The sequence below is a fragment of the Nanorana parkeri genome, unplaced genomic scaffold, assembly GCF_000935625.1.
Source record: "Nanorana parkeri isolate BGI_ZX_2015 unplaced genomic scaffold, ASM93562v1 scaffold2, whole genome shotgun sequence".
Classification (NCBI taxonomy): domain Eukaryota; kingdom Metazoa; phylum Chordata; class Amphibia; order Anura; family Dicroglossidae; genus Nanorana; species Nanorana parkeri.
Window position 1 is genome coordinate 3049637 of NW_017306270.1, and position 27549 is coordinate 3077185.

General features: G+C 42.6%; 1 protein-coding gene across 1 annotated transcript in view; it reads right to left on the minus strand.

The window, feature by feature from the left end:
• Positions 1 to 27549, minus strand: part of DNMBP (dynamin binding protein) — a 110526-nt gene that overhangs the window by 5780 nt on the left and 77197 nt on the right. Inside the window, exons 5-16 of the mRNA XM_018562880.1 lie at positions 18635 to 18831; positions 17565 to 17661; positions 16248 to 16395; positions 15408 to 15425; positions 13888 to 14087; positions 10953 to 11083; positions 9042 to 9146; positions 6551 to 6679; positions 4039 to 4371; positions 2011 to 2190; positions 1709 to 1907; positions 380 to 951 (exon numbers count right to left, since the gene is read on the minus strand). Coding sequence (XP_018418382.1) covers positions 380 to 951; positions 1709 to 1907; positions 2011 to 2190; positions 4039 to 4371; positions 6551 to 6679; positions 9042 to 9146; positions 10953 to 11083; positions 13888 to 14087; positions 15408 to 15425; positions 16248 to 16395; positions 17565 to 17661; positions 18635 to 18831 — 2309 coding nt within the window. The remainder of the gene's footprint in view (positions 1 to 379; positions 952 to 1708; positions 1908 to 2010; positions 2191 to 4038; positions 4372 to 6550; positions 6680 to 9041; positions 9147 to 10952; positions 11084 to 13887; positions 14088 to 15407; positions 15426 to 16247; positions 16396 to 17564; positions 17662 to 18634; positions 18832 to 27549) is intronic.

Sequence of the window (27549 nt, forward strand, 5' to 3'; positions counted from 1 at the left end):
GGAGGGGGACGCATTTAGGAACCTGGCCTTGGGGCAGCAGAGAGAGTAAATCTGGCCCTGTATATATCTAGTATGTGTGTGCATAATATATATACACTCACCGGACACAGTATTAGGTACACCTTCCTAGTACCGGGTTGGACCCCCTTTTGCCCTCAGAACTTAGTTGTTCATGGCATAGATTCAACAAGGTGTTGGAAACAGAGATTTTGGTCCATATTGACATAATATCATCAGAGGTCCGAAGTGTAGCAAGAAAATATCCCCCACACCATCAGCCTGAACTGACACACACACACACACGGTGCAATACCAGATTTTATCAGCAGGTAGACTTGTTATACTACAATTTTAGATAATAAGCCCCATCCAGCCTTACCTGGTTCCCTTCTAGCTCAGAGCCATCTTTTTCTGTCTCTGTTGCTGTAGGTGGGTCCTTCTGCCTATGCGCCCTGCGATTGGTGAAAACATGCCCTTTGTCTCCGTTGTTTGGTAATGTTAAGTTACTTCCATTTTCCGCCTGGCTGCCCCGTCTTTTAGGGTCCATCTGTTGGGCAGAGTCATTTAAGCTTTCTCTTGAGTGTCTCTGCTCCTTCTCTGTTGCTTGGGCAGATATTCCAGAGTCCGTATCACTGGCTCTTTTAGAGGCGCCGTCCACAGCCGAGTTGGCTTTGGATGGAGCATATGGATCCAATGGATGGATGCTGCTTGTTATGCTACTTGTTACTGGTGTGTCCAAGGAGGATTTTAGAGTGGAGGTATTGGTGAAGGACACAGTGGAGCTGCTTGGGTTGATGGATAAAGTGCTGTTGCTATTCTGCCTTGTAAAAATAGGAGAAGAGCCACCGTATCCGGATTCATTGGAGGAATGGCTGCCGATGGAAGCGTCGGAGTGGCTGCGTCGAGGATTATATGGCTTCAGAAATGAGCTGTAAACAAATCCCTTTGTGACTGTGAAAGGAAGAGGAAAGACAGGTCAGAGACCAGTCCTACTATAATATATAATATTCCTACTACTGCAAGAGGTGCCCTGAGGACTCATTTATACATGTATATTGACCATTTGTAGACACATGGCTCAGACAGACACTTCTGCTATGGCTCCACTGAACCCTAAGTGGTACACACTTGACAATATGCAAATGAACAATAAAACAGGCTGCACAAATAGTGCCCATTTTTGTGTGCTGCTCACTGTTCCCCTTGCTGGAGAGGAAGCTGTACCTGCAAGGATCTCCCCGTCTTCCTCATTTTTTCTGTGGGTCTGTGCTTCCTCTACCTTTGCATCAGTTTCCTCAATATGACCCCACAAGTCATCAGATCACCAAGAGAGTGGGGTGTTCCAGCAGCCTTGGAATGAGGAAGCAAAGCCCTGCCTTTACCAAGATGGCTTCTTTCCCACAGACACAGTGTAGAAGAAGGCATGGTAAATCAGTAATGAGAAAAGATCAGCTGCAGCGAGCCTAAAGACCAGTCCTTCGCCCTCTGTTTATGTTTTTTGGGCAGATCTTTCACATACTCGTTAGGAAGGTTATAATTGATGACTGTATTTCTACTGATGATGGGAATAAAAAGAAGTCCCCTTACTACACAGGGGAAAGCCTCTGCACAGGCAAACTGTGCCTAATGGTAAATCCAGCCTTGCCTAGATCGATTCAGATGACACATATTCACTAACCATAAAGAAAGACAAATGAGGCCCCCTCACCTCCATTATCTACCAGCCATCGGTTTTGGCTCCCCATCGGGTCTTGTTGTTTAATAACACCGACTAGGTCGCCCTCCTGAACGCACACATCCAAATCCTGAGCAGCATTGAAGTTGCGGTCCGCCTGGAAGAGTTTTTCTGGTGGGTAACGAGTGAGTAACAGTGCCCGATGTTCATCCGTCTGTGGTATGTATTTGGCCTAAGGGAAGAGACACAGTTAGAAGGACAGACTTCCTCATATCGGGAAACAGAATGAAGACAACATAATATTAGGTAACAGGACAGAGCATAGAATTACTCACTGGGCTTGGTACGGTCTTCCTAGCAGACTGACGCTCAATAGTCTTTCTCTCAAAAGGCTTCTTGGCCGGGGGAGGATTTTCTGGGAAGAAGGTGAAGACCTGAAGCTGCTGGAGGACCTTACTGTGCTCCTCCTGAAATAAGGCGATGAGGTTCCCTTCTCTCCCACCGATGCCCAACAGCTGGAAACAGACACACATTCATGAACAATCAATCCTGGTTTAAAGCTTACAATAACAATGTATCAGATGATGTATAGTGCCGATAGCAGAACTCAAACAGGAAACACCATTTACATTAAACTGTATGCTGAGCAAAATGGCAGAATATAAACAGAACAGGAATTTCAGAGATTTCAACACAAATCTCATAGGAAAAAAAACTTTTTTCATTTCCAGAAAAGTTTAAAAGAAACTTCTAGTGAGAGACAAATAGAGGCCGCATTTGCCCACCTCTCATGAATACTAGCTCCCTTTCTCATGCTCAGTACCTTCTGTGTCCCCGACCTTGGACAAGTATGCTGATTAGCAGCTCTGACTTTTCTCCTAGCTTTGATCTGCATGCTGTTTTAATGATTTACATAAATGAAAGGCAGTTAGCAATGGCAGCCCTGTTTCTCCCTCAGCAGAGGCAATGGGTGTAGGAATAATCTTGTGTCACAGAAGTCCCCTGAATGAATGCCAGTGCAATGCAGGACATCACTTTATAACACACAAGAACATTTGGCTGTGTGTCCTTTTAAGAGTAACACAGTTTCTCTAAAGGTAACCGACAACTGTTTATTATTAACCAAGTGAAGTCACTTCCTGCAGCTATATAAACTGTGTGTTCTATGTGCACTCAGAAAAGCATTTCCTGGACAAACAGTATATTCATAGGTTGTATTGATATGGGCTAGATCAAGATTCTCAGAGCAGGCAATATAACCCGAAGCTCCCGCCAATCTTTCTGACACATGGCTATAGATATTTTGGTAATACTAAAAGGGTAAAAGATATGATAAAAGGCTAGGTCTGTGGGTCTGGGGCTCAGGCAACTCGCTCCAGGATAAGCAAATATTTCCCCACCCCAATACAAGACTAACCACTTATCAGCTTTATCCACTGCCTGTTACTACTTACCTTGTTTCCATGTGTGGAGATCGGGACTTATAAACTGTGCTCAACTGAATATGCCTACACTAAGCACACCTATACACAACATTGCGCAGTAATATCTACATTCCACATACACAGCTGTGCCTACTGAATGATCTCTGCCCACCTATACACAACATTGTGTAGTAAAGTCTCATTCCACACACACATCTGTGCCTACTGAATGATCTCTGCCCACCTATACACAACATTGTGTAGTAAAGTCTCATTCCACACACACATCTGTGCCTACTGAATGATCTCTGCCCACCTATACACAACATTGTGTAGTAAAGTCTACATTTCATATGCACAACTGTACCTACCTGAATGCTCTCTGCACACGTATACATAGCATTGTACATTACACATACACATCTGTGCCTAGTGAACAATCTCTGCACACCTATACACAACATTGTGCAGTGTAAGCCAGATCCCACAGACACAGCTGTGCCCACTGAACGATCTCTGCACACCTATTACACAACCTATACACAACATTGTGAAGTAAAATCTACATTCCACAAACACAGCTTTGTCTATGGCTTGCCTATAAGCACAATTTGACACAAACTAGACATGGTGGATCCTAAAACCTGGCTACTATTGATGGCTTGTATTAAAAGGTGCAGAGTCCACAACTATCATCTTGATCCTGTCACCACAAAGTCATAAGTCACTGCCCTAGAACAAGTAGGTGGAATGGGAGTTCAGACTTCACTGGTTGCATTCTGCTTTCTCAGTCAAGTGTAATAGCCGGATGATAGCCCTGGAACCTGAACCTTTAAAAACTTGTCCGCAATGCCCTCTCTAAAACTTCTATCCTCAGAGGGTTCACTATAAGAGCCTGTGGCTGACAGCCAGATAGAACAAATCAAATACACAACTTACACTTAGTAGAGGCTTTAGCTCCTCCAAGGCATACTTTACAAAGTTACAGTGTGCATTGGCATAGCCACGCACACAGCTAGCAAACAGCTCCTTGGCGTAGTTATGGAATTTGGGCAGCTCATCCAGAAGTTGGGCGTTCAGAGCCTCGTAGTTGTTCCTGGCAGACTGAAGCTCATCTAAGGTCCTTTTGTCCTTCAGCTTTTCAGCCCTCTCAGTGCAGTTATGGTAGTCCAGAAGCTTGTCGAACCTTTTCTGCACCAGTTTGTGTGGGCCAGCAAACATGGTCAGGAGCTGGGTGAGAGGAGAGATGACCAGCTTCTCCGTTCTTTCTTTCTGTGTGGAAGAAAAGTGAGATTTATGTCAGCGTACCGACTGGGGACTGGCACAGCCGGTGAACACTACTATAGTTAGCTTGCCTTGAAATAATAAAGGGACTTATAATGGGACAAGGCCTCATGACCTGCACAAAACTTCAGCCACTTGTATCTGTTGATCAACCTGCCATGAGACTTCTCAAAGTAACCCCTTCCCTTATCCCTTCAAACCTGTGCATATGGCTGGATGTACTACACTTTATTCGTATACCTCCCAGGCAATAAACATAGATGTTGGTGTGCTCATTTTTAATTTTGCACATTTTAATTTGTAGAATAAACATGAAATGAAAAACGAAATGCACAGTACAATGGGATTTGTTTCCTAAGGCAAACCCATGCATTTCCCATTCAGGGAAAGCAACAGGTTTTCTTAGCCCCCCCCTTGCCCCAAATTGCCCAACAGTGTATATGCCTTTCATTTGCTGCTCTGCCATTCCATCCAACACCGGGACCTGAAAAAATACCCATTACTTCTACATATGGAAAAGCATCGACTTACTCCATGTGACAGTGCTGGGCCAATCAGCGCTGTCACACGGGGAAACCATAGCCCATTGTAAACTAGGGGTCCGGTGACATGTAGCTAGCACAGGACTATCCTTTCAACCCTGCTGGCTAAATGCAGCGGACGGGGAGCAAAAGGAATGTGACTATAAGTGCCTGGGGACATCTGCATTAAAGTGCACTTTAAAACCCAACTTCAGGTACAATAAAGGTACCAGGGTTAACACATTTGTTCATTCCTTTGCTTCAAAAGCAATCCCAGTCATGCTGGCTTTCTTTGACATTAGGCAAACCTGCTTGTTTACATGTCTGCATTAGTAAATTTCCCGCTCTACTTCCAGGCTGCTCGGATGGAAGCACTGTAGGTCTTATAGACCCCAGACCTGCAGTCATGTCTCAATGCCCCTTTCCTCCTGGCCATTCATAAAATGAAGCCTGGGGCTGTGTGTTTTGTGAATGGCATGGAGGAGAAGTCAAAACCGCAGCACTTATATCGAAGCAGGCCGGAAATCCAGCGGAAACTGTACTAATCCCTGCATGTAGAAGAAAGCCTGCATAGCGAGGAGGGGTGGGGTTGCTTTTGAGGAAAAGGAATGTATAAGTGCATTAACCCTGGTAAGTTTCTTATGTCTGGAGATGGGCTTTAAGGGGTCAATAGGTGTGAGATAACCAAGCCCCCCATCTGGCGTGCTCTATTGTGTATGACCACCCTTAAACCTGGCCAATGAGGTAAGAGAACTCTAGCGCTCCTTTCACTGGTTTTCAGGTGAATTTGCTGTGTCTGTGACACACCCAGACCTTCTCATCAGACTGGAATGTAAACAGGTGTGATTACCTGCACTAAACCATCCCGTGGGATTATCAGTGTACAGGGTGTAAAGTTCAGGGAACATACATTAGGTCAGTTCCAACCATAACTGATATTTCTTATATTTTCCACAGATGTCGCCTCTAAAATACCAAGTTGTGCCCTTCTGTTGTGGTCTTTGCACAACTAAATGATGGTGTCGTACTTCTCTGATGGTCTCACCATAACATAGAACAAATAACATAAGGGGCCAGCAGTCACAAAGCCACACCTCAAACAACCGTGCGTCGGGACAGGAAGGGTTACTTAAATTAAAGTTTAATCTGCTTATATATTGATAATGCTGGACATCCTCCAGCCAGTAAATGAGGGGGGCTCTATCTGACTTGCCGCAACTTCTAATGCACATTGTGAGAAGCTCACAGTGTGCAGTGAAATCAGAGGAAGCCATTTCAGTCCAGGAGGAGCTGGTACCACAGTGCAAGATTGAAGGGAAGGCCGGAGTCCAGCTTGAAAAGGTGTACAGGTCTTATAGCTAATTGCCCTCCTTTAAAGACTGCTGGGGATGCCGTGTTATGGAAGCTACCAAGGTCAGATGCGGTTAGCATTTGCAATATACCAAACACACATTAGAGCAGAGGACTGTGAAGGAAACCTTGAAAATGTAAATGTACTGTTACCCAAAAGAACCTCATAAAATAGACGTTTTTCATAGCTATATTTTTGTAAAAATGGCTTTGATGTTACATTAGCCTGCTCGGTAGAATTCTTCTTTAACGCTGTGTAGAGGAGAGGAGTAAACGGTGAATAAAGGGGCACTCACGAAATCGGTGAAGAGCTTCTCGCTGATGTTACGATGGGCTTGCTGAAAGTTCTCCAGGTCACTGGTTCCTTTGTCTGCATACAAATCCCACATACTCATGGCAGCCAGGACTTTCACACAGGCTGATTCCTAGGACACACAAGGAAAACACAGCTTGGGAATGTCCCTGGAACAGAACAAGCACTGTGTGCTACAATGGAGATGGAGCCGCTACAGAACCCTACTAGTCTAAAATTTACAAACACAGGAAACAGACTGAACTATGTGCGGAAAAACAAAGCCGAAAGTTACAATTGAAGTAAATCTATAAACAAAGTATTTTTTGGACACAGTAGGGAAAGCTAGGTATCTACTGCCACCTATGTCCCCATTGGGGAGGTGATCCCTCTCGCTGTGTCCTGTGACCACTGTCACCGGGACAGAGAGTGATGGGAAATCCCACCATTTTAGTTTCTGAGTGTGCGGTTAGGAGCGCCTACTACAAATATTATTTTCCCCAGAAATTCTTTTAAAATATTTATTGGTTAGGAACATCAGATACAACCATCGTGTTTTGAGATGAAAGGCAGCACGACCCCCCCCCCCCCCCTTTCTTCAGGGTATGAACTGCCATTTTTAGAAAAAACCTGAATGAAATATCAGAGATAGTCTGAATGGAGGCTCGGGGTGGAGAAATTAATTTGGGCCAGTCTGCCCAATCCAGGAGAAGAAGGATTTGTTTTAAGAGCCAGCTTAATTAACAACTACTAGGAAACCTCAAAAGTTAGGAGCCAGCTGTCATTTTTAAGGAGAATTGGCCACTTCTGGCTCCTGGGATTTGTTCAGCCTGGACTAGTGTGTTTTAACAGCAGTGTAAACAGCCAAGGTAGGCCCAGAATCTGGCCCACACATACCTTACCTTTATCACAAACTGACCCCTGTTGAGGTAGACACGCTCTATTCATTAGAATCACTTTACACTTTCATCGATCCAGTGATTTCACAAAATTTTTTAGTAGCCACTTGAACAGGAAGTGAGGGTAAATCTCCCAGCAGGGGTTTTAACCATCCCCTACTGTATCCTAAAAGAAACCTTTACATACACTTTAAGACTGCAGTCAGCACAGCTAAAGTGCCACCGCGCTTTTCTAAGTTACTGAACCCTACGAGCAGCGCTACGGCACTTCATCTTAGCCGGACAGTGTCTCAGTGATCCTTCGCAGCGCTCAATACAAATTATTAAACTAAATGTGAGATTGTAGTCTATCACAGGAGCAAGCTTGGAGCGGTGACTACTTTACAACACACACAGGGACCATGGGGAACAAAAGAAGCCCCCCTCCAGAAGGAAGGACAGTGTGAGCACCAATTCAGAGATGATTTGAGGATCTACAGCCGAGTGAGACACAAATAAGATACATTTTTGTTAATAGTTCAGGTATTTGAATGTATTATTAAGATTTAACTCCTGAGTTTAGTGTCACTTTAATTAGAGTCCTATAATGAAGGTGTGCAGAAAATCCCTACTTTACTGCAGTGTGACAGTTAACATGTTAGTCCAACCTTAACCTCTAGTTCAGTTTTAGAACATGCAAACTCTTTAAAGTACACCTGTCACCAGAGCAAGACATAGATGACCATTTGTGACCTCTCTTTCTGAACATGCCAGTTGGTTAGCAGTCATGCCTTGCTAGCCATGATTTATGAATCACTGATCAGAAATAAGTAGAGAGAAATGGAATCCCAACACTTCTTAAGTATCTAAAACCCAGAAATACAGTAGCCAGAGACAGCCAGGCAAATAACATTTTTAAAACGAGGCCCCCCCCAAAAAAGCAGCTGACATGTATCTCTTGTGACAGGTGTAGTTTAAACAGGCTTTCTTGTATCAGTCCGGGGCCCGGTGGTGAGATCTCTGCACACCTGATAAGATTCTCCACAACTGTTGGAGATTTCATTTATTCTATATTGCAGGAAGTAGGACGCCTACGTAACAGAAGATAAGATAATACGGTGAATGGAAAAAAAAACACAACACATACAAGAAGGCAGCAGATCAATGCCATTCTATCTGTGCTTGGGCGATCTATGCATCTGTAGCCCTTGCAAGAACTACAAGTCTCAGCAGGACATGGAAGCTAAAAGGACCTAAAATTTCCCCAGAGGGGCTCACAATCATACTGTAACTGAGCTGGACCCAGCTATTGTACACAGCCACCAAGTCAGATCTCATCTGTCGTTCCTGTGCTATTAAATATAAATATTAGATCTACAGGCTGCACTCACACTGTTTTCACCTAGGACATAAAGCATGACAAAATATATGAATGTATTGAGCCATATGCCAATAAATAGAGCCGCTCAAAGTACAACCAAAGTTTGCCTGGCAAACATGTTTAGGAATGTCACTGAAGAACACTTTCAGAGCCTTACAGGTGACCGCTGTTATCTGATAAGAGCTGCCTCCCTTTCGCCTACATGTCAGGACAGTTAAAGAGTGCACAGGCCTCACCCTAATGTGCTGGAGATACACAGACAGGTCCCGGATGAAGGACTTGATCAGTCTTTCCTGCATTCTGAAGTTCTTCTCCGTCTCTTCAAAGACTTCATCTCGGATCTGTCATACAAAGACATAAAAGAAGGCTTTGTTACAGGTACCTGTCCCAGGTATATGATCTACAGAACTACTGGATTTTTATGTATTGGCTTACTGGCTAGTGAACAGCAAGCCAGAGTGACCAATCAAATGTTCGTTAAATTTACTTAGATCAGGGAATGCTGATTGTTTGCATTGGGCTACTGCGTTTTGTATTATTGAATACACCATCGTGCCTTTTACGTGATCACTTAGAAGAGAACCTGAAGACAAAGTGACCGGTCCTCTTCAAAGAATGAGTATGAAATATAGTCCAGGTCTGCAGCCCATCAGGGAATTTTCGGCAATGAGAACATTTGCACATCTGTATTGCTAGAATAAAATATAATCTTCAATTAGAGATGCACTGATACTTGTATCGGTATTGGTGCCGATACTGAGTATTTGGGCGAGTACTCGTACTTGCCCAAATGCTCGGATGCCTAGCCCGATACCCGAACTTTCGGTATCAGGAAGCCAGGCAGTGGAGTCATTACAAGCTGCCCGGGTTCCTGATTGGCCGGGAAGCCGGCTCCATGCTCCCACGTCACTTGGTATCGGTGCATCCCTAATCTTTATATTAAGTTATTAGATTGGATTGCACTGAAGCCAGGAATAGGGTTCACAGAGCAACAGGCTTGCTTACTACAATTAGCAGTAGCTGCTCTGACTAATCAGCTCACTGATCTATTAAAGCTGAACTCCGGCTTTCCCTTCAGTCTTGTACAGTTGTACCGGCTCCTCTCCTGGACTGAAATGTCTTACTCTGATATCACTGCACACTGTGAGCTTCTCACAGTGTGTATTGGAAGATGCAGCAAGGCAGACAGAGCCCCCCTCATTTACTGGCTGGAGGACATCCACCAATATCTAGTCCTTTTTTCACCAGTTGGGCTGTCCCTGGTCCACCCCTTTTATTCACTAGATTTCACATGGAGGCGTTACCTAGGACAGTCTGGATGTGACCTAAATCTACCTAGGAGCACCCACTACTCCAGACTGACATCATCCATCTTTATGATATTTGCTCCCAAGAGTCCATCCACGATTTGTATCAATGCTGAGGGCTCTTGAGAGAAGTACTGGAGGTTTTCAGGAAGCTATGTACAGCACCCTGCTGACCCCTCCCAGCCATAATCTGCCTGAATTGCATAGAGAAATGCAGAGACCAAATAATTATGTCACTGGGTCTAAAATAAAGTACAGATTGAAAATAGAAAAGTTTTCTTTAAAAATTGCATTAGCATGTTCATGAAGTGAGATGGAAACAGGGAAAGGAAAACAAAAGTAGATTAGACTTAGGCTTTAAGCTTCTGGACTGCCTCCCAAATTTGGAAAACTGAAGGGAAGCTTTTGTCATCAGTTTTTATAGCAATTAACCAATTCACAACCTGCCTGGTCAGGAAAGGGGGGGGATATTCATGATGGAAGAACTGCCATCAAGACCATTGAAACTCAACAGGAAATGTCTGCAGGTTTGACCCCTCTGCAGAGGAATGGAGGAGGCTGGAGACTGGTATTTTCAGTAACCTGTCATCTGTTATCATTTACATAAATCTTATTTTTCATTGATTTTTAATTGTACGCGGGTGTTATTTCACTGGTACTATGTCCAGAGACTTAAAGCACACTTGACATATGGTTTCCTTGGGGTCAATGCAAAGGAACTTGAGATGAACAGCTCTAGGCAACTGGAGATCTCTTCAAGATCCGATCACACCGAGCACGACAACATAGTTACAGCACAAATGACACACATGTGTACAGAGAGTGTGAAGAATCATCTACCTGAGGTGCAAAGCCCGTGAGGTGCTTCAAGTGACTGCTGACCCTGTTGGATTTCTTGATGATAGAGTGGATATTAAGTTTATAGATCTTGTCCATTATACTTTCTTCATCACCTTTGCGGTACTTGACAACTGAAAGAGAGTAATAAATATATAAGAGTGCCACAATTTTTACCCCTATACATGGAAAACTAACAGCGAAATGTGTGACTTCATCTAAGCAACTTCTATAAATGCACATTTGGGACCCATATACAGAAGATGTCATTGACATAGTCTTGTCATTCAGTCACCTCTGTTGTGTTAGATGTCTGTATAACACAAAGACCCAACTCCAGACAAAACTTTTGTTTGTTAATTTTGTAAAGAATGTTTCTACTGTATTCATATTAGGGAGATGTCTCTTCTGTCTTCCCATCATTATGACAGTATTTAGGGGAAGTCCCAACAACAAAAACACATTTTCTTTTCTTTTTTGTAGTGTGTTGAAGGGTTAGAACCTCAGTCAGATTGATCTTGTTCAATAAAGGGACCAAAAGTAAGATAATGCTAGATAGATAGATAGATAGATAGATAGATAGATAGATAGATAGATAGAGAAAAGCAAACAATATAAGTCTATGAAATGTATAAATATGGATCTAACTGACCCAAAGTTGGATCCATTATTCAAATCCCATCACTTATATTAAGCAAATAAATAATAATAATAATAATAATAATGTGTGCATACATGTATATATACAGTACAAATGAAAAACCAAGTAGTGCCAGTTACATGAAACTGAATTAATATTCCATATTGGAATGACTTTATATAAAAATGATTGTATGAAAACTTGTAACTGCCACTTTTTGGGTCCACATCTGTATATTTATATATACTGCAAGCTCTTTTTATTGTTTGCTTAATATAGGTGATGGGATTTAAATAATGGATCCCCGTTTGGTTGATATCCTTATTTATAAATGTTTTGAATTTATGTGGATATAATGAAGGTTTTTTGTTTTTTTTTAATTTCGGTCCCTTTATCCAGTGCCTTCATGAGAAATAGGGAGCGGCACTCGGAGACATTTTTCTCATCAACCAAGTAGGTGGATACTGGTTCATTAACCCCCTATTTAGATTCTACTGGTGCCCGATTGTGACAAGGTGTCATTGGGCTAGGAAGTGGGGATGAATCGCATTAATGAGTACACGATCAATCCTAAAATGCCAACAGATGTTCCAATCCGTCCACAAAAGATGTAAAAAGAAAGTAGTGTTGGACTATAAGAAGGTGAGGCCAATTCCCCAGATTTCATGCCACTTCCCTTACCATTAAGAAGGTGAGGCAATTCCTCAGATTTCATGCCACTTCCCTTACCATTAAGAAGGTGAGGCAATTCCTCAGATTTCATGCCACTTCCCTTACCTTCACACCCTTCTGTCTATCACATTGCAAAGCTCTAACACTAACATACAAGCCTGATTTCAAGTCTTTAAAAAGGGACCTGCAAGCAACCGTAAGGACTCACCAAGATCTTTCCTTCTCTTGTACTCATTTATGTTGACGTTAATTTCTTTCACTGCCCGCACAGCATCTTTCATGGGGTTCTTGTCTGGGTGGGAGTCGGGAGTCGCTCCAACTAGCTCCATGAGAAGCAGAGGATAGCGCATGATCCTCTGCACCGGCTTAATGAGGAAGGAGCCCAGGTTTATGTAATTGGTGCGCCCCCTATGAAAGAAGGCACCTGGTCAATGAGGACACAAGTTATACAAGCAGAGAAAACACACATTTTCATAAGACCTTAAAAGAAACCTGTCAAAGGAGAAATATTTGAGCCGTAATTGCTGATATCTTATAAAAATTCTACTCGCTTAGCTGTTTGTTGGTCCTCTGTGTTTAATATTGCTGACCAATAACAAGTACATGGATCAGACATTCTGACTTCACTTGCCGCATTGCTTTCTCCTGGTCAGTGACTGAGAATGTACTAAAGACAGAAAATCAGCATGGCAGACAGGAAACCAGCATTTTCAGGAGGAGAGGTCAACAACGTCAGTCTATGTACTTGTATTCTGACAGGTTTACTTTAGAGACGGTGTAATCCATGCATAATGGCATTATACACTGTAGGCCCCTGCTGGCTCTGTACCACCAAAAGCCTTTTTCAGGATATGCCTGACCAACCACCTTGATCAGTAGACTGTAAAACTCTTCAGGTGGCTCAACCATCCAAAAGATGAATTTCAAGTTGACCTGGGCATGTCTGCCTAAATCCTATGATTCCTATGGATAGGAGACTGTTTCTGATCCACCTGAACTGAACCAAATCCTAGGACAGTCTTATGTCTATAGTTTTAAGATAGACACTTAGAACACGTTCTCAAGAACTGCTAAAAAGCTTCTAATGCCCAAGGCAGAAATTACCTATTAAATGACATTGCTTAACAGTAGTAAACACTTGGCAGAGGTCCTTTCCTCATCAGATAGTATTAAAATATGTCAATTGAATAGAGAAGCACCACTGTCATCCAGCCAGTGCCTTTCTTTACTCATTATGAGCAGATTGTACTTTTAGATTGTAAGCTCTCATGAACTTCCCTTACCATTAAGAAGGAGAGGCAATTCCTCAGATTTCATGCCACTTCCCTTACCATTAAGAAGGTGAGGCAATTCCTCAGATTTCATGCCACTTCCCTTACCATTAAGAAGGTGAGGCAATTCCTCAGATTTCATGCCACTTCCCTTACCATTAAGAAGGTGAGGCAATTCCTCAGATTTCATGCCACTTCCCTTACCATTAAGAAGGTGAGGCAATTCCTCAGATTTCATGCCACTTCCCTTACCTTCACACCCTTCTGTCTATCACATTGCAAAGCTCTAACACTAACATACAAGCCTGATTTCAAGTCTTTAAAAAGGGACCTGCAAGCAACCGTAAGGACTCACCAAGATCTTTCCTTCTCTTGTACTCATTTATGTTGACGTTAATTTCTTTCACTGCCCGCACAGCATCTTTCATGGGGTTCTTGTCTGGGTGGGAGTCGGGAGTCGCTCCAACTAGCTCCATGAGAAGCAGAGGATAGCGCATGATCCTCTGCACCGGCTTAATGAGGAAGGAGCCCAGGTTTATGTAATTGGTGCGCCCCCTATGAAAGAAGGCACCTGGTCAATGAGGACACAAGTTATACAAGCAGAGAAAACACACATTTTCATAAGACCTTAAAAGAAACCTGTCAAAGGAGAAATATTTGAGCCGTAATTGCTGATATCTTATAAAAATTCTACTCGCTTAGCTGTTTGTTGGTCCTCTGTGTTTAATATTGCTGACCAATAACAAGTACATGGATCAGACATTCTGACTTCACTTGCCGCATTGCTTTCTCCTGGTCAGTGACTGAGAATGTACTAAAGACAGAAAATCAGCATGGCAGACAGGAAACCAGCATTTTCAGGAGGAGAGGTCAACAACGTCAGTCTATGTACTTGTATTCTGACAGGTTTACTTTAGAGACGGTGTAATCCATGCATAATGGCATTATACACTGTAGGCCCCTGCTGGCTCTGTACCACCAAAAGCCTTTTTCAGGATATGCCTGACCAACCACCTTGATCAGTAGACTGTAAAACTCTTCAGGTGGCTCAACCATCCAAAAGATGAATTTCAAGTTGACCTGGGCATGTCTGCCTAAATCCTATGATTCCTATGGATAGGAGACTGTTTCTGATCCACCTGAACTGAACCAAATCCTAGGACAGTCTTATGTCTATAGTTTTAAGATAGACACTTAGAACACGTTCTCAAGAACTGCTAAAAAGCTTCTAATGCCCAAGGCAGAAATTACCTATTAAATGACATTGCTTAACAGTAGTAAACACTTGGCAGAGGTCCTTTCCTCATCAGATAGTATTAAAATATGTCAATTGAATAGAGAAGCACCACTGTCATCCAGCCAGTGCCTTTCTTTACTCATTATGAGCAGATTGTACTTTTAGATTGTAAGCTCTCATGGGCAGGGCCCTTCTTACCATCGTGTCTTGAATTGTATTGTAATGTCTTCCCTTTGTTGTAAAGCGCTGCGCAAACTGTTGGCGCTATATAAATCCTGTATAATAATTATTATTACTGACAACATTTTAACGCCATTCTGATGGATCATAAAAGTGTTTCAGAATGCAAAGATCAGGAACAAATGAAGCGCAGGGTTTCAAGGGGGTTTTGCAAGACTGTTTTCAAGAACTCTAAAGAGTGTTGGACAAATAAGGGTGGATCCTGAAATACCGCCATCTCCCAAGAGTCAGATTTTTTTTTTTTTTATATTTATCTTTACAATGAAGGATATTTATCTTTAATAGGTGTAAACGGCTCTTTCCATTCAGACTCAAAACAATTCACTAACATAAGTACTATGAATTCAGCATCTGTAAAAATGTTCTAGAAAAGTGAACAGACAATGGTGCGTACTCACAATTCTTGATACAGGCTCCTTTGTCATCCAGAAACACAGAGAAAAAAGAGAAGAAAATAAAACAATTACAACCCAATAAAACAGAAATGTTTCCGTGCAAAACAATTCAGAGTAAAGTAAAGTAAAAACAATTAAAGGACGTGGCACGCTACAGATTGATGTGAACAGTTCAGAGAAGTTCAGTGAAAGTGTATACAAACCCTAACAATGAATATTTTTTTTATTTGTTCCCTTTAGGTCTGTTAAATATTCTATTGGAAGAGTTTTGTTACATCTATCCCATAAGTGCAGAAAAAATACCTGTAGTTCATATCAGAAATTAAGAGCTATCCTGTCCCCAGTGCTCACTTCATGTGTTATCCAAGGAGAGTTATTAGCCCTCCCAGTCCTTATCTTGCACTACAGAATGATTAGCTTTTATGTTGGGGAGATGGGAGAGGGGCATTTCACTAGTTTGTAGAAGAAATCTGGGCAGGGCTGACACCATTAAGTCAACAAAAATGCAGTGTGTTGCCACCCCACAACAAGACGAAGGAGCCAGGAGCATTTCTGGACAATAAACAGCTATTTTTCAGTGTTTTTCAGGGATAGAACATAAGAGGTGTGCATGTATTGCAGAGATGTCAAGAAGCACAGTTTTTGCCCTGACATACACATTAAGAAACAAAGTCCAAATAGTGTGCATGTAACATGACACACTGAAAAGAGAAAAATCAGTGCTGGTACTGAAGCCAATGAATACAAGCAGAATAATCCCCAAGCCTTTAGTGGTAGTAGAAGACCTCTAGTATGGGTGTGTGTGGGTGGGGGGAGGGGGGTTAAACAAGGGGGCAATCTTACTTCACAGTCCCCATACACTCCTGGAGGTGTCTCTGGAACCTCTCGTCTTTTTCATAGGCCTCTAGCAGTGCAATGGTCTCCTCATGATTCTGGCAATACTCTTTATATACAGACTCTAACTCTTCCCTCTGCTCCAGGAATATCAAACCTGAAAGAAAAACAAAATTTTTAACAGAAGCATCATGGTGGCTTAGTAGTTGGCCCTGTCACTTTGCACCACTGATGTCCAGACTTTAACACAATGCTTTGATAGAGTAATGGGTTGTAGGGCAGGAACAGATAAGAATGGTTCTTTGATCACAGTAAAGTGCTGCAAAATAAGCCTTCTCTACATATATTAACGAAAAAAAGTTTCTGCACACCAGCAACCTGATGCCCAACCTGTGGCCCTTTGGAAGATGGAACAATGATTTGCAATATACATGCTATAATGGCAATGAACTCTAGCAGCCCCATGAGACGTCCCCAGTCTCTGCCCTTCTCCTCTGGTATGTCTTCAGTCTCTGACCATTTCCTCTAATATTTCTCCAGTCTCTGCCCATCTCCTCTAGCATGTCTGCAGTCTCTACCCATCTGCTCTAGCATGTCTGCAGTCTCTGCCCATCTCCTCTAGCATGTCTGCAGTCTCTGCCCATTTATTCTAGCATGTCTGCAGTCTCTGACCATCTCCTCTAGCACACCTGCAGTCTCTGCCCATCTCCTCTAGCATGTCTGCAATCTCTGCCCATTTATTCTAGCATGTCTGCAGTCTCTGCCCATCTCCTCTAGCATGTCCGCAGTCTGACGTTCTTCTGTAGCATTATACTGTATATGGTGACTATTATGTGAACCCCACAGTTGAAACACTCTATACCTTATAAGTTGACAACTACTGCTCTAGCCAATGCTATGTCAAATATGGCTACAAATCTGATAACTTATCAACAAGAAAGAGGACAATGTTTCTGTTCCTGGGACACATGTACAAGAAATGGGGACCATGGTTGGCATTGGAACAGGAAGACACAGACAGCAATAGAAACATTGTCAAAGATTTAAACCCCTCCTACTAAAAATGTGTTATTGTCTTTATCCTTGCCAGGAAATGAGAAGAAATCTTCCCAATAGCAATAAAAAAACTTTAGGGAGACTCTCATTTTTTTCTCTCCAACTTTGTCCAAAACTAAATAAAATGCTTGCTGGAATATGTGCTCACCGAGAGCGCTCTATACTTTCCCTTTAAAAAGGCTGAAACATTTTTTTACATTTTGATGCATTTTTGCAGACATTCAAACAAAAACCAGTAGTGACCTGTAGATATACAAGAAGAATACTCACCCACAGAGTCACAGGTCTCCAGAGCTCCTAATAATCTCCGAGTGACCTCAATCACTAAATGGATATTTCCAAATAGCACATCAAAATCCAAATTGATCTGTTGAATAAAAAAAAGAAATGTTTCTTGTGGATAGGTCTATAGGTAATGATACAGGCAAGTTAATTCGAAAACCAGTTATAATGTTATACTATACTATAACAAAGATTTTAAAGAAAATGCAAAAAAAAACTAATTTTGCTGAAATACTTTCAATACAGAAATGTATCCCTCGCAGTAGTTCTTTACTGCCAAGAGAGGTCCCTAGTCTTCGAGGTTGAATGATGGCCAGCATCATTCAACCCACTTCCTCTTAAACCAGGCTGTCATGGACCTGCCCCCAGCCTGTTACTGGACAGAGAAGGAGAAGCAGCACATTGATGACCTCATCTATCCGTTTCTCTGCTCTCCTCCTTCGCTCCAGTGATCATATGTCCCTCGGCGTCCTCACATCAAATACACAGTGAGGGGAATTTATCAAAACTGGAGCAGACAAAATCTGGAGCAGAAGTGCATGGCAACCAATCAGCTTCTCTCTTTCATTTTCAAAGCTTAACTGAACAAACTGAAGAGAGAAGCTGATTGGTTGCCATAGGCAAGTGTTTCACATTTTGTCTGCTCCAGTCTTGATAAATCCCCCCAGTGTGTTGGACGTGATGACTCAACAATACTTAGATCACTGCAGTAGAGAGGGAGAGAGGCTACCCAGGACCGGTCTAACAGCTCCGAGGTTGGGCGAGTATAACATTTTTTTTAGCACCTAGACAAAACAACCACTTAACCCTTGCATTGGAGGGGTAGCCCCACTGAACGGGTTAAGATAACTTTTTTCCCAGAGTGCTTCTTTAAAAAAAGTTTATTTTAAGGATGTATAATTAGCACAGAGCTGCATTCATTTGTGTATTTTACCTCTGCCTAGAGTTCAGCTTTAAATATTAGTAATATGAAAGACTGAAGTGCCAATGAATTCAAATAACAATTGGAAAAAGTTTGTGATAGGTCTCCCCACCCTCGGCAATAAGAAAGGCCTCACCTGTTTTGCCTGCAGGGGAACCATCATGTGCTCCACGCAGGTCTCCAGGTCTCGCAGATAGTCCCGTTCTGTCTGTAACAGCTCCTCGATGACCTTTGACCTCTTCTCCAGCATCCTCATCTCCGAATTCTCGGTGGCAGACGCGGCAGATGGCGTCTCCTCCAGGATCTCGCCTTGCGAGGACAACAGAGTCATATCTGTGAAGAAGATTTATTGTGTCAGCATTACGAAATCAACGGACCGGAAACCAACAATATACTTATAATGGTGTAATCATATACATCCCCTGATCCAATCCCTGATCCTTTATGACACTCCATTGGGATCAGACTGGTTATTCTCTCCTTGTCAACAGGTGGTTCTTACAATGAAACGTTACAAAATATGCAATGTTCTTTTACTGAAAATGACATAAAGATCCAAAATCTAGGCAGAATTTGGTACGTTAGATGTATAAATTGAAGAAGCGCGGTCTATAATCTCCTAAAGAGTCATTGAAGTATTACTGGATAATCTGCACCAAGACCACCTGTTCTTCATCCTGATCTCCTCATCCCACAATAGGGGATATTTATCACAATAACACACAGATAAACTGGCCAGATGCACTAGAGAAGCTCTAAGGAGCGTCCCAGACGGCACAGCTAAAACTAAGAAGATCTGAACGTCTGAATGTGATAAACCATAAATGGCATCTGTAACTGGTCACAAATGATGACTGAATGACTTCAATTTCAGATAACAAACACGTATTCTTGGATCACCTGTGATCTAAGCCAGTGGTCTCCAAACTGCGGCCCTTTGCGTGCAATTGGCTGATCATTCAGGGCACTATTCCTTCCATCAACAACAACAATGGAGCACTATTTCTTCTACTGACTCCAGTGATGTGACATCATTCCTACCACTGGCACCAATGATGGGGAACTATTCCTCCCACTGACACAAATGATGGGACACTATTCCTACCACTGATACATATCATGGGGCACTATTCGTTCCACTTACACCAATGATGGGGCACTATTCCTCCCAATGACATCAACGATAAGGCAATATTCTTCCCACTGACACCAACGATGGGGAACTATTGCGACCACTGACACCAACAATGGAGCATTATTTTTCCCGAGGACACCAATGATGAGACACCATCCCTCCCACTGACACCAACGATAGAGTACTATACCTCCTGCTAACATCAATGATGGGGAACTATTCCTCCCACTAATACCAACGATGGGGCACTACTTCTCCCACTACCACAAATGATAGGGCACAATTCTTCCCAACAAGCACCAACTATGGGCCATTATTCCACTGACACCATTAATCGGGCACTCCCACTGATATAAAAAATGGGGCATTATTTCTTCCCCCACTGACCATAGGTGCATCATTTTTTACTCCCACTGGCCACTAGGTCTGGAGCATTGTTTATTCTCACTGATGCTGGGGCAAGACAGGCCAAAGTATAGCCCCCCCTACTGTATTAGGGACAGTGAACAGGCCCTTTGCTTTGACAATATAGACGTATAAACAAATCACCCATTTATGCATCTATCTTCTAAAATCTTCTGTAAAGCTAAACTCCAGGCACAAAAACTTTTAATTAATGCTTTTCCTCAATATTACCAAGGATATAAATCCACTTTGTGAACACCAAATGTTTTTCTCAGTCTCAATATTTTTTGCACATTTGCTTTTAGACTTTTACAGGTCTAACATCAATGTAGGGGATGTTGAGGAGGCCACCAGTGCCCAGTGTGGACTAGAGAGACTCAGAAGGGCATGGAATTCTTATACCATGCCCACCTCCAGTTCTCTGCTGCCATTACACAAATGCACACTAGGCCTCTCTTCAGTCCTCCTGCCCACCTCAGTCTTCTGCTGCCATTATACATTATGCTGGTCTCCAGTCCTCTGCTGCCATTACACACTATGCCCGTATTCCAGACCTCCTACCTAACTCTGTCCTCTGCTGCCATTACACATTATGCCTGTCTCCAGTCCTCCTGACAACCTCAGTCTTCTGCTGCCATTGAACACTATGCACATTCTCCAGTCTTTCTGCCTACCTCTGTCCTCTGCTGCCATTACACTCTATGCCCGTCTCCAGTCCTCCTGACTACCTCTGTCCTCTGCTGCCATTACACTCTATGCCCGTCTCCAGTCCTCCTGACAACCTCTGTGCCTGTCTCCAGCCCAGTCCTGCCTATCTCTGTCCTCAGCTGCCATCACACACTATGCCTCTCTTCAGTTCTCCTGCCCACCTCAGTCCTCTGCTGCCATCACAACATACACACTAGTCTCTCTAGTTACAGTAATACCTCATAACCGAATCTCATTAAAAATACAACCTATCACAAGAGCAATTCCTGGGCTGCCACTGGCTTCTGAAAAAGCTAGATGCCTGGCTGTAATAATCTTCTGACTACAGTAGCTTCTGAGTCACTGACCAGGAACAAGTATTCAGAACAGGAAGTCCTGACTTCATCCACAGCATTAAAATGAGACCTGTGTGACTGCCAGGCAGACTGCATTTTCAGAAGGAGAGTTCTGTTGAGATCTAGTCCTAGAATGTATGGGCACTGGCATATACTATGAAGATTTTGTCAGACTCCTGTGATTTTCGCAAAATTATAATTGTGGGTGGCCCTGCCGACACCATCTGACCCGACAAATTTAAATTGAAAAATTGAAGGAGCTGGGAGGAAAATTGATGGGTGAACAGTGGCTGTAGCCAATCAGATGCACTTACTGTTCCAATACTGTGACAGCCATAAATGGTGGATGCGAATGCAATAACCCGTTTAGCATGGATGGGGGAACTGAGGGATTTTCAGCCCAAGGAAAGAGAAGAAACTATAAACGTCTTGCATTAATACCACATATTCTCAATAGGGAGTATTGTGACATCAGAGTGCTAGAGGACACAACGTGTGTGATCTCAGACATCTCACAAGCTGGGCGTTCCCCCAGAACCTTTGGCACTGATAAATGACATAATGACAATGGTCACCTAACAACGTCAACAAACAGAAATCGCTCTTTCCTGATCTGCGAAGTGCACAGTCCATGCATTGATAACACACAGAAGACACTTCAAGCGCCGCTTACTGATAGTCATCCCATAAGAGATCAGCATACACAGCAATAAAAGCCAACATGCTAAAATCAAGATCAGTAAACAATAGATCTTATATAATAAAATGATAACAAGAGAAAGAAACGGGAAGTGTCAGGATTGGTCAATAGCTGCCAATCAAATGCTTGCTCACATTTCTGGAATCTGTTACCTAGAAATCACCGCCAGTATCTGACTGGTTACATAGTAACTAAAGACACAGGTCCAACCTACATGTGTTTGTGCGTGCGTGTGTGTATGTATATAAGAGTCCCCGTGTGGTCTAGTTTTTAAGTGTACCTGTACCCCTGTATGTTACGGTCTCTGAGGACAGTATCTAAATGATTTTTGAATGATTCCATACTCTCTGCCGATACCACTGCTTGTGGAAGAGAGTTCCAAAATGTAACCACTCTGACTGAAAAGAAGCCCCTACGCCCTTTGTGGTGAAATCTTTTCTCCACCAATTTTAGGTTGCTATGAGTGACACAAAATTTCCATCCCTATATATTACAAATGCCAAACCACTACCGTTACCTGTTACAGGAGCACTCCACTATGTACTATTTACATCTAAACTGACCATGCGACATCACCGCCAATTTTAAAAACCTCAGCTCTTACAGTGAAAAACCTATAGGCTCCATTGACATCTTTGCATTCTGGTGTGGTGTGACATTCGAGCACGCACGCAACCCATGTTAACGCGCATTGCCCTTAAGAAAGCCCCTCTAGATCAATAAACAAGAAAACATGCCTGCAGTATTATGAATGTGGCCTTAGAAGCCATTGGACTAAATTTGAGCAGTCAATGGCCAGCTTTAGGGTTTACATACACTTTAACTTAAGAGTACATTAGAGTACACTCATAAAATGGGTTGTAGAGTCTCCTAAACAGAGATTTAAAGTCTGGGCCAAATGTAATAAACCTAATGGGCGACACTGGTGATGGAGTCTCTGCTACTGAAAGCTTTAACCATGTCTTGGCCGCCATATACTTTGCAGCACACTGAAATCAATGAGCTTTGAATGCAGCAACTGTCAACAAATGGTTAAATGTCTCAGCAGCAAACACTACTAACATAGTCCTTGTCTAGAACGTTCCCGGAAATCTGGTAGTTTCCGGCTACATTCCAATTCTGTCAATATTTCTACAAATCCAATGCGTTACATTTAAACATAGTCCCTTGTTGGATCCATGGGAAATTTTTTAAAGGTGACCAGAAGAAGTGGCTTAGAGAAGCTACGAGACATCTTCAACATTATAGAACATGTGTAGCTGAATGTAACTGATTACTACTAGATATACCATGACCTGAATAAATAAGAACCTTCACAAACAAAGTTGACTTACAATGTGTGGCCTTTCTATTGGAAAAACAAAGTTGGAGACTCCAAAGTTGCAAGGCTCCGAGTGCGGCCAACCCTCCCCCACACTTCTCCTTTCCAGGAGACCCCCAGAAGAGACAATAATTGCATTATGTACAAAGAGGAGTCTATTGACCAACCTGGTATAGGGGAAGCTCCACACATCTGAGTCTGCATATTTCTGTCCAAAAACATTTTACCTGGGCTCAGGGTAACAATTATAACGCAATGGCTGTAAGCGCTGTGCACTCTTACCTCCACCCTGACGTTCCCAGGCGTTCAGTAATGTCTGCACTTCCCTCATCATGGTGCATTACCATGTCAATGGCTGCAGAACAATACGGGAAGGGGGTAGAAGAAGAGGGCCGGGGAAGAGGATTTACTACACTGTTATATGAAGGTGAAGAGAAGGCAGACTCTGCCATTCACACCAGCCATGGTACATTGCAGAGCTGGTATTATTCCAGACCAACTGCAGCCAAAAGCAAGATTTCATTTTTGGGTGGGCAATAATTGTATATTATCATTGGGACTCTAAGATTCACCCACAGCAATTTGTGTCTACGCCTCCCATCAATGTCTCATGCTCAGATTCCCCAATTATATGTTAATTGTACAATACAGAATTCATCATGTAGGCCACGTCAACATGACTGCAGAGCCCTGTAGGCATATGTTGCCAATGCTCCAGACAGAAGAAGCTAATTCAGCTTGCTTGCTACCAAGCAATGATGAAAGTTAAGATTTGGGAGGAGCTAATTGGACAATTTCATACAAATTAAAGAGCATGTAAGCTATTTTACTCCCTCCCCGTTTTTAAGGCTCCATTGATCTCTCAGTAGTTTAGATCATTACATCAATTCCAGGTGCATCAACACAAAAGGAGTTCAATGTCTTACAGTTATAGTTTTCTTTGTAAAGCAGTTACAGAAAAGCCTGTCCCCTGCCAGCAGCTGCAGAATGGGACCCTTGCACTCTGTGGGTAGGCAGTGGTCTCTCTGAAGAGGTCTAGCACCCCCTAATGAATCAGTCCTATAGCTCTGTAATCACCAACGCTCATGCTCCCCACTAATTGGAGAGCTCTGACTCAGTAGGAGACTCTTAGACCTCTGCAAAGAGACCACTGTTCCTACACAGAGAGCAATGCTCCTTTTCTGCAGCATGCTGGCAGGGGACAGGCTTCTCTACTCAGGCAGTGGCTGCTTTCTAATGAAAACTAACTAAGACTTTGGACACATATTAGGTAATTTAAACTGGACGTTCAATTGGGATTTAATACTTTCTGAGCCACTGACCTGTAACAAGTGAGCAGATCAGGATAGCGAGAGACAAGTTAGAGCTTCTTATCTACATACTTGTTCTGGGTCAGTGCCTAAAAGTATTGAAGCCAGGGAGTCACCATGACAGCCAAGCAACTAGCATTTGCTGAAGAACAGCTTACCATTCACCATTAGAAAGCAGGCTCCGCTAGGTTGGAAATGTTCTTCCACTATGTCTATTCAGGAATCTGTGCAGTGCCACATGTGATTATATACATGAACACAGTTAATATTGCTGCAGGTACCGTGCTTCCCCGAAAAGAAGACCTACCCCGAAAATAAGTCCTACCCCGAAAAGAAGACCAAGTGCTATTTTTGGGAATTGCTAAAATACAAGACCTAACCCGAAAATAAGACCTAGTTGTGACCTTTCCTAGGGCCGGTGGTGGCATAAGGGGGAACTTGAAGAGCCACGGGAGAAGCGAGAGAGAATCAGCGGTGACAACGAAGCCAGCGCTAGAGGAAGCGAGGCGGCAGCAAAGGGAGCAGAGCCGCATACGCCGATGCCTCCTCTATAGCGTCGGCACCTGTCACAGGCAAAGTTATACCAAATGCACTCCGCCTGTGAGGAATCGATAGTGAAAGCGCGCTTCGCTCATTCTGGCCAACGATTGGTTACCAACTTGGTCTTGGAAAGGTACAGCACCCCTGATTGCCCTGATCACCCTATTCTTAACTTTGTCACTAACTCCTGTCTTGTAAAGTCTTCTACAGGTATTATGGTATGGTATTACCTACCCCGAAAATAAGACAGTGTGTTTTTTTGAGCCAAAAAAAAATATCAGACAATGTCTTATTTTCGGGGAAACACGATGGTAAGAGGTGAGACACAGACTCAGAAACCGTATGTTTACCTGGAAACTACACAATTACCATAACAATTCCTAAGATAATAGCCAATTCATAAGCACACTAGGCAAAACAATTCAAGCATACATATCCATGCCACTATCATTCAGTGATTGGATCTTCTGAAGATATTATTTATTTATGAATGGATTCGAAAAAAAACACACTGTCAAACAATGAATGTCTATCGGGGATCAACAAACTCCCTATGGGCTGATTTCTGTCTGCTATTGTTTGTAAGTGTACCTGTCATTCTCATGACCACTGTGCTGTAACCAGTAGCTGAACTCAGACCAAACTCTCCCTTTCATTCAGTACATGTCTGGAATGTAGGTTACAACCAAAGAGCTGTTCACATTTGGAACAAATCCTCCCCCCCCCCATACTAGGAGCACAGGGGAGCCACTTTCCATACAGGACAATGTGTACCTGCTTATCAGTAAATGGAGTACTTATTGGAAAACATATACATAAACATGTCATACTGATGTCCTAACTATATGAACGGTGTGAAGGTTTTCTGGGTTACTCATTTATTTTCATTTTTTTGAAGGAAGCTACCCAGTTTGGACTAAATTGGTCGGATCAGACAACAGTTGCCATAGAGTGCAATGGTTGCAATAGGAATAACCAGGGATGAGACACTGCGCCATCCTTAATCCCACCACCATGTCATTGGGGCCCCTCAAAATGTTCTCTACCACTCAACGTAAGGACTATTATGATGTAGACATGGTGACATTATCATGGCCTGCCTTCTGACGAAGAGATGTCACTTTTACTAAAATTAGGTCTAAGTGACAGTGATCACCGAAGCAAATAGAAAAGGTAAAAGACAGAGGGGCTCTAATTCTTCACTTTTCTATCCAAAACAAAAAAGTTTTGGCTTTCGATATTCAATAAATACTGCAATCATAATTCAAAATATATTATACTTTCCTTTTATGTAACTGTGCATTAGTATAAAGCAATGGCAAAACTGATGCAGAATTCACCAATTATAAGTGCTGTAGAAGGCTGCAGTGTCTGCTGACCTTCAAAGATCCTCTGAACCATAACAAGACCACAAGCGCCTGAATTCCCACCGCGGAAAACGCAGGAATCACTGAGGTCACTAAGGTTAACGAGGGTTTCATATTGCTTCAAGCAACTTGACAATGAAATGCAAACCAGAATGAGTGTAACATTATCCTAAAGTATGTAGTGTGAGCATGCAAAGTGTTCAGCACAAAACCACCTGATTTGCATATATACAGCGAATGCTACACACTACAAAAGAGATTACACATGAAAATACAATCACCAGACATTCACAGGGACCATTTGTAAGAACTGGAGAAAAGCAAACCACAAAAGTGAGTCGTCCACAATCCATAATGACCAGATTCCTGGCTTCATAAAAGATGAAATCTGATTGATCATGATGGGAAGCAAATCACTTTTGTTCCCATTTTCCTAGATACCCCGCTCGTCTTTTGGATTACTGGGATGCTCGTCTGCCATAGGACTGTCTAGTGGCACTGGAGATTGATACAATGTAGCAGCTTATGGAAGTATGGAATGAAAATCAATGATGAGGCTTATCTTCTGTACTGGACCAGTATTAAACATATTTATTAGAGCAGCTTTACAATACACAATGCACCTAAACCCTTTATACCTATAAGCTGTTTACAGCCATAAAGGTCGGTGCCCTGACTTCGTCAAAAATGGGAACGATCAAGTGTTTCCAGACAATGACCCAAAGTGAACCTGTTATTTTGTCCTTTCGGGGTAAAGTGACAGGTTCTGCTGGTACAGGTCTCAACCCACCAGGGGTGTTGCTTGACCCTGGCACTCAGAGCACATGCCAACATTCTTTTACTGAGTGCCCCAGGTCTCCTTTTAGATGTGGAGATCATACCTTTTTGGCACACTGGGTAATGTATCTACTTCTCAATCCTTCAATATTTATTTTTTTAAAGCAAAGAGAACACATTAGATTTTTATTTCAGTAATGCCATCATAATGTGACATTACAGTTTTTAGACCATTTTTGTCCAGTTAAAAAGACTAGATTAGATTAGTCCTTGGATCAGATTTTACCCAAACCAGTCATCAATGTATTCTTCCAGCTCCTTAACATTTTAATCTGTGTGCCCAGAGGTGCCCCATGTCTATTAGGACCCTAGAAACACTCCTGACACCCACTTTGCTTCCTTGTGCTCCGACTAAACCCTGTGTAAGCTCTATGTTGGAGCATACAGAGGGTG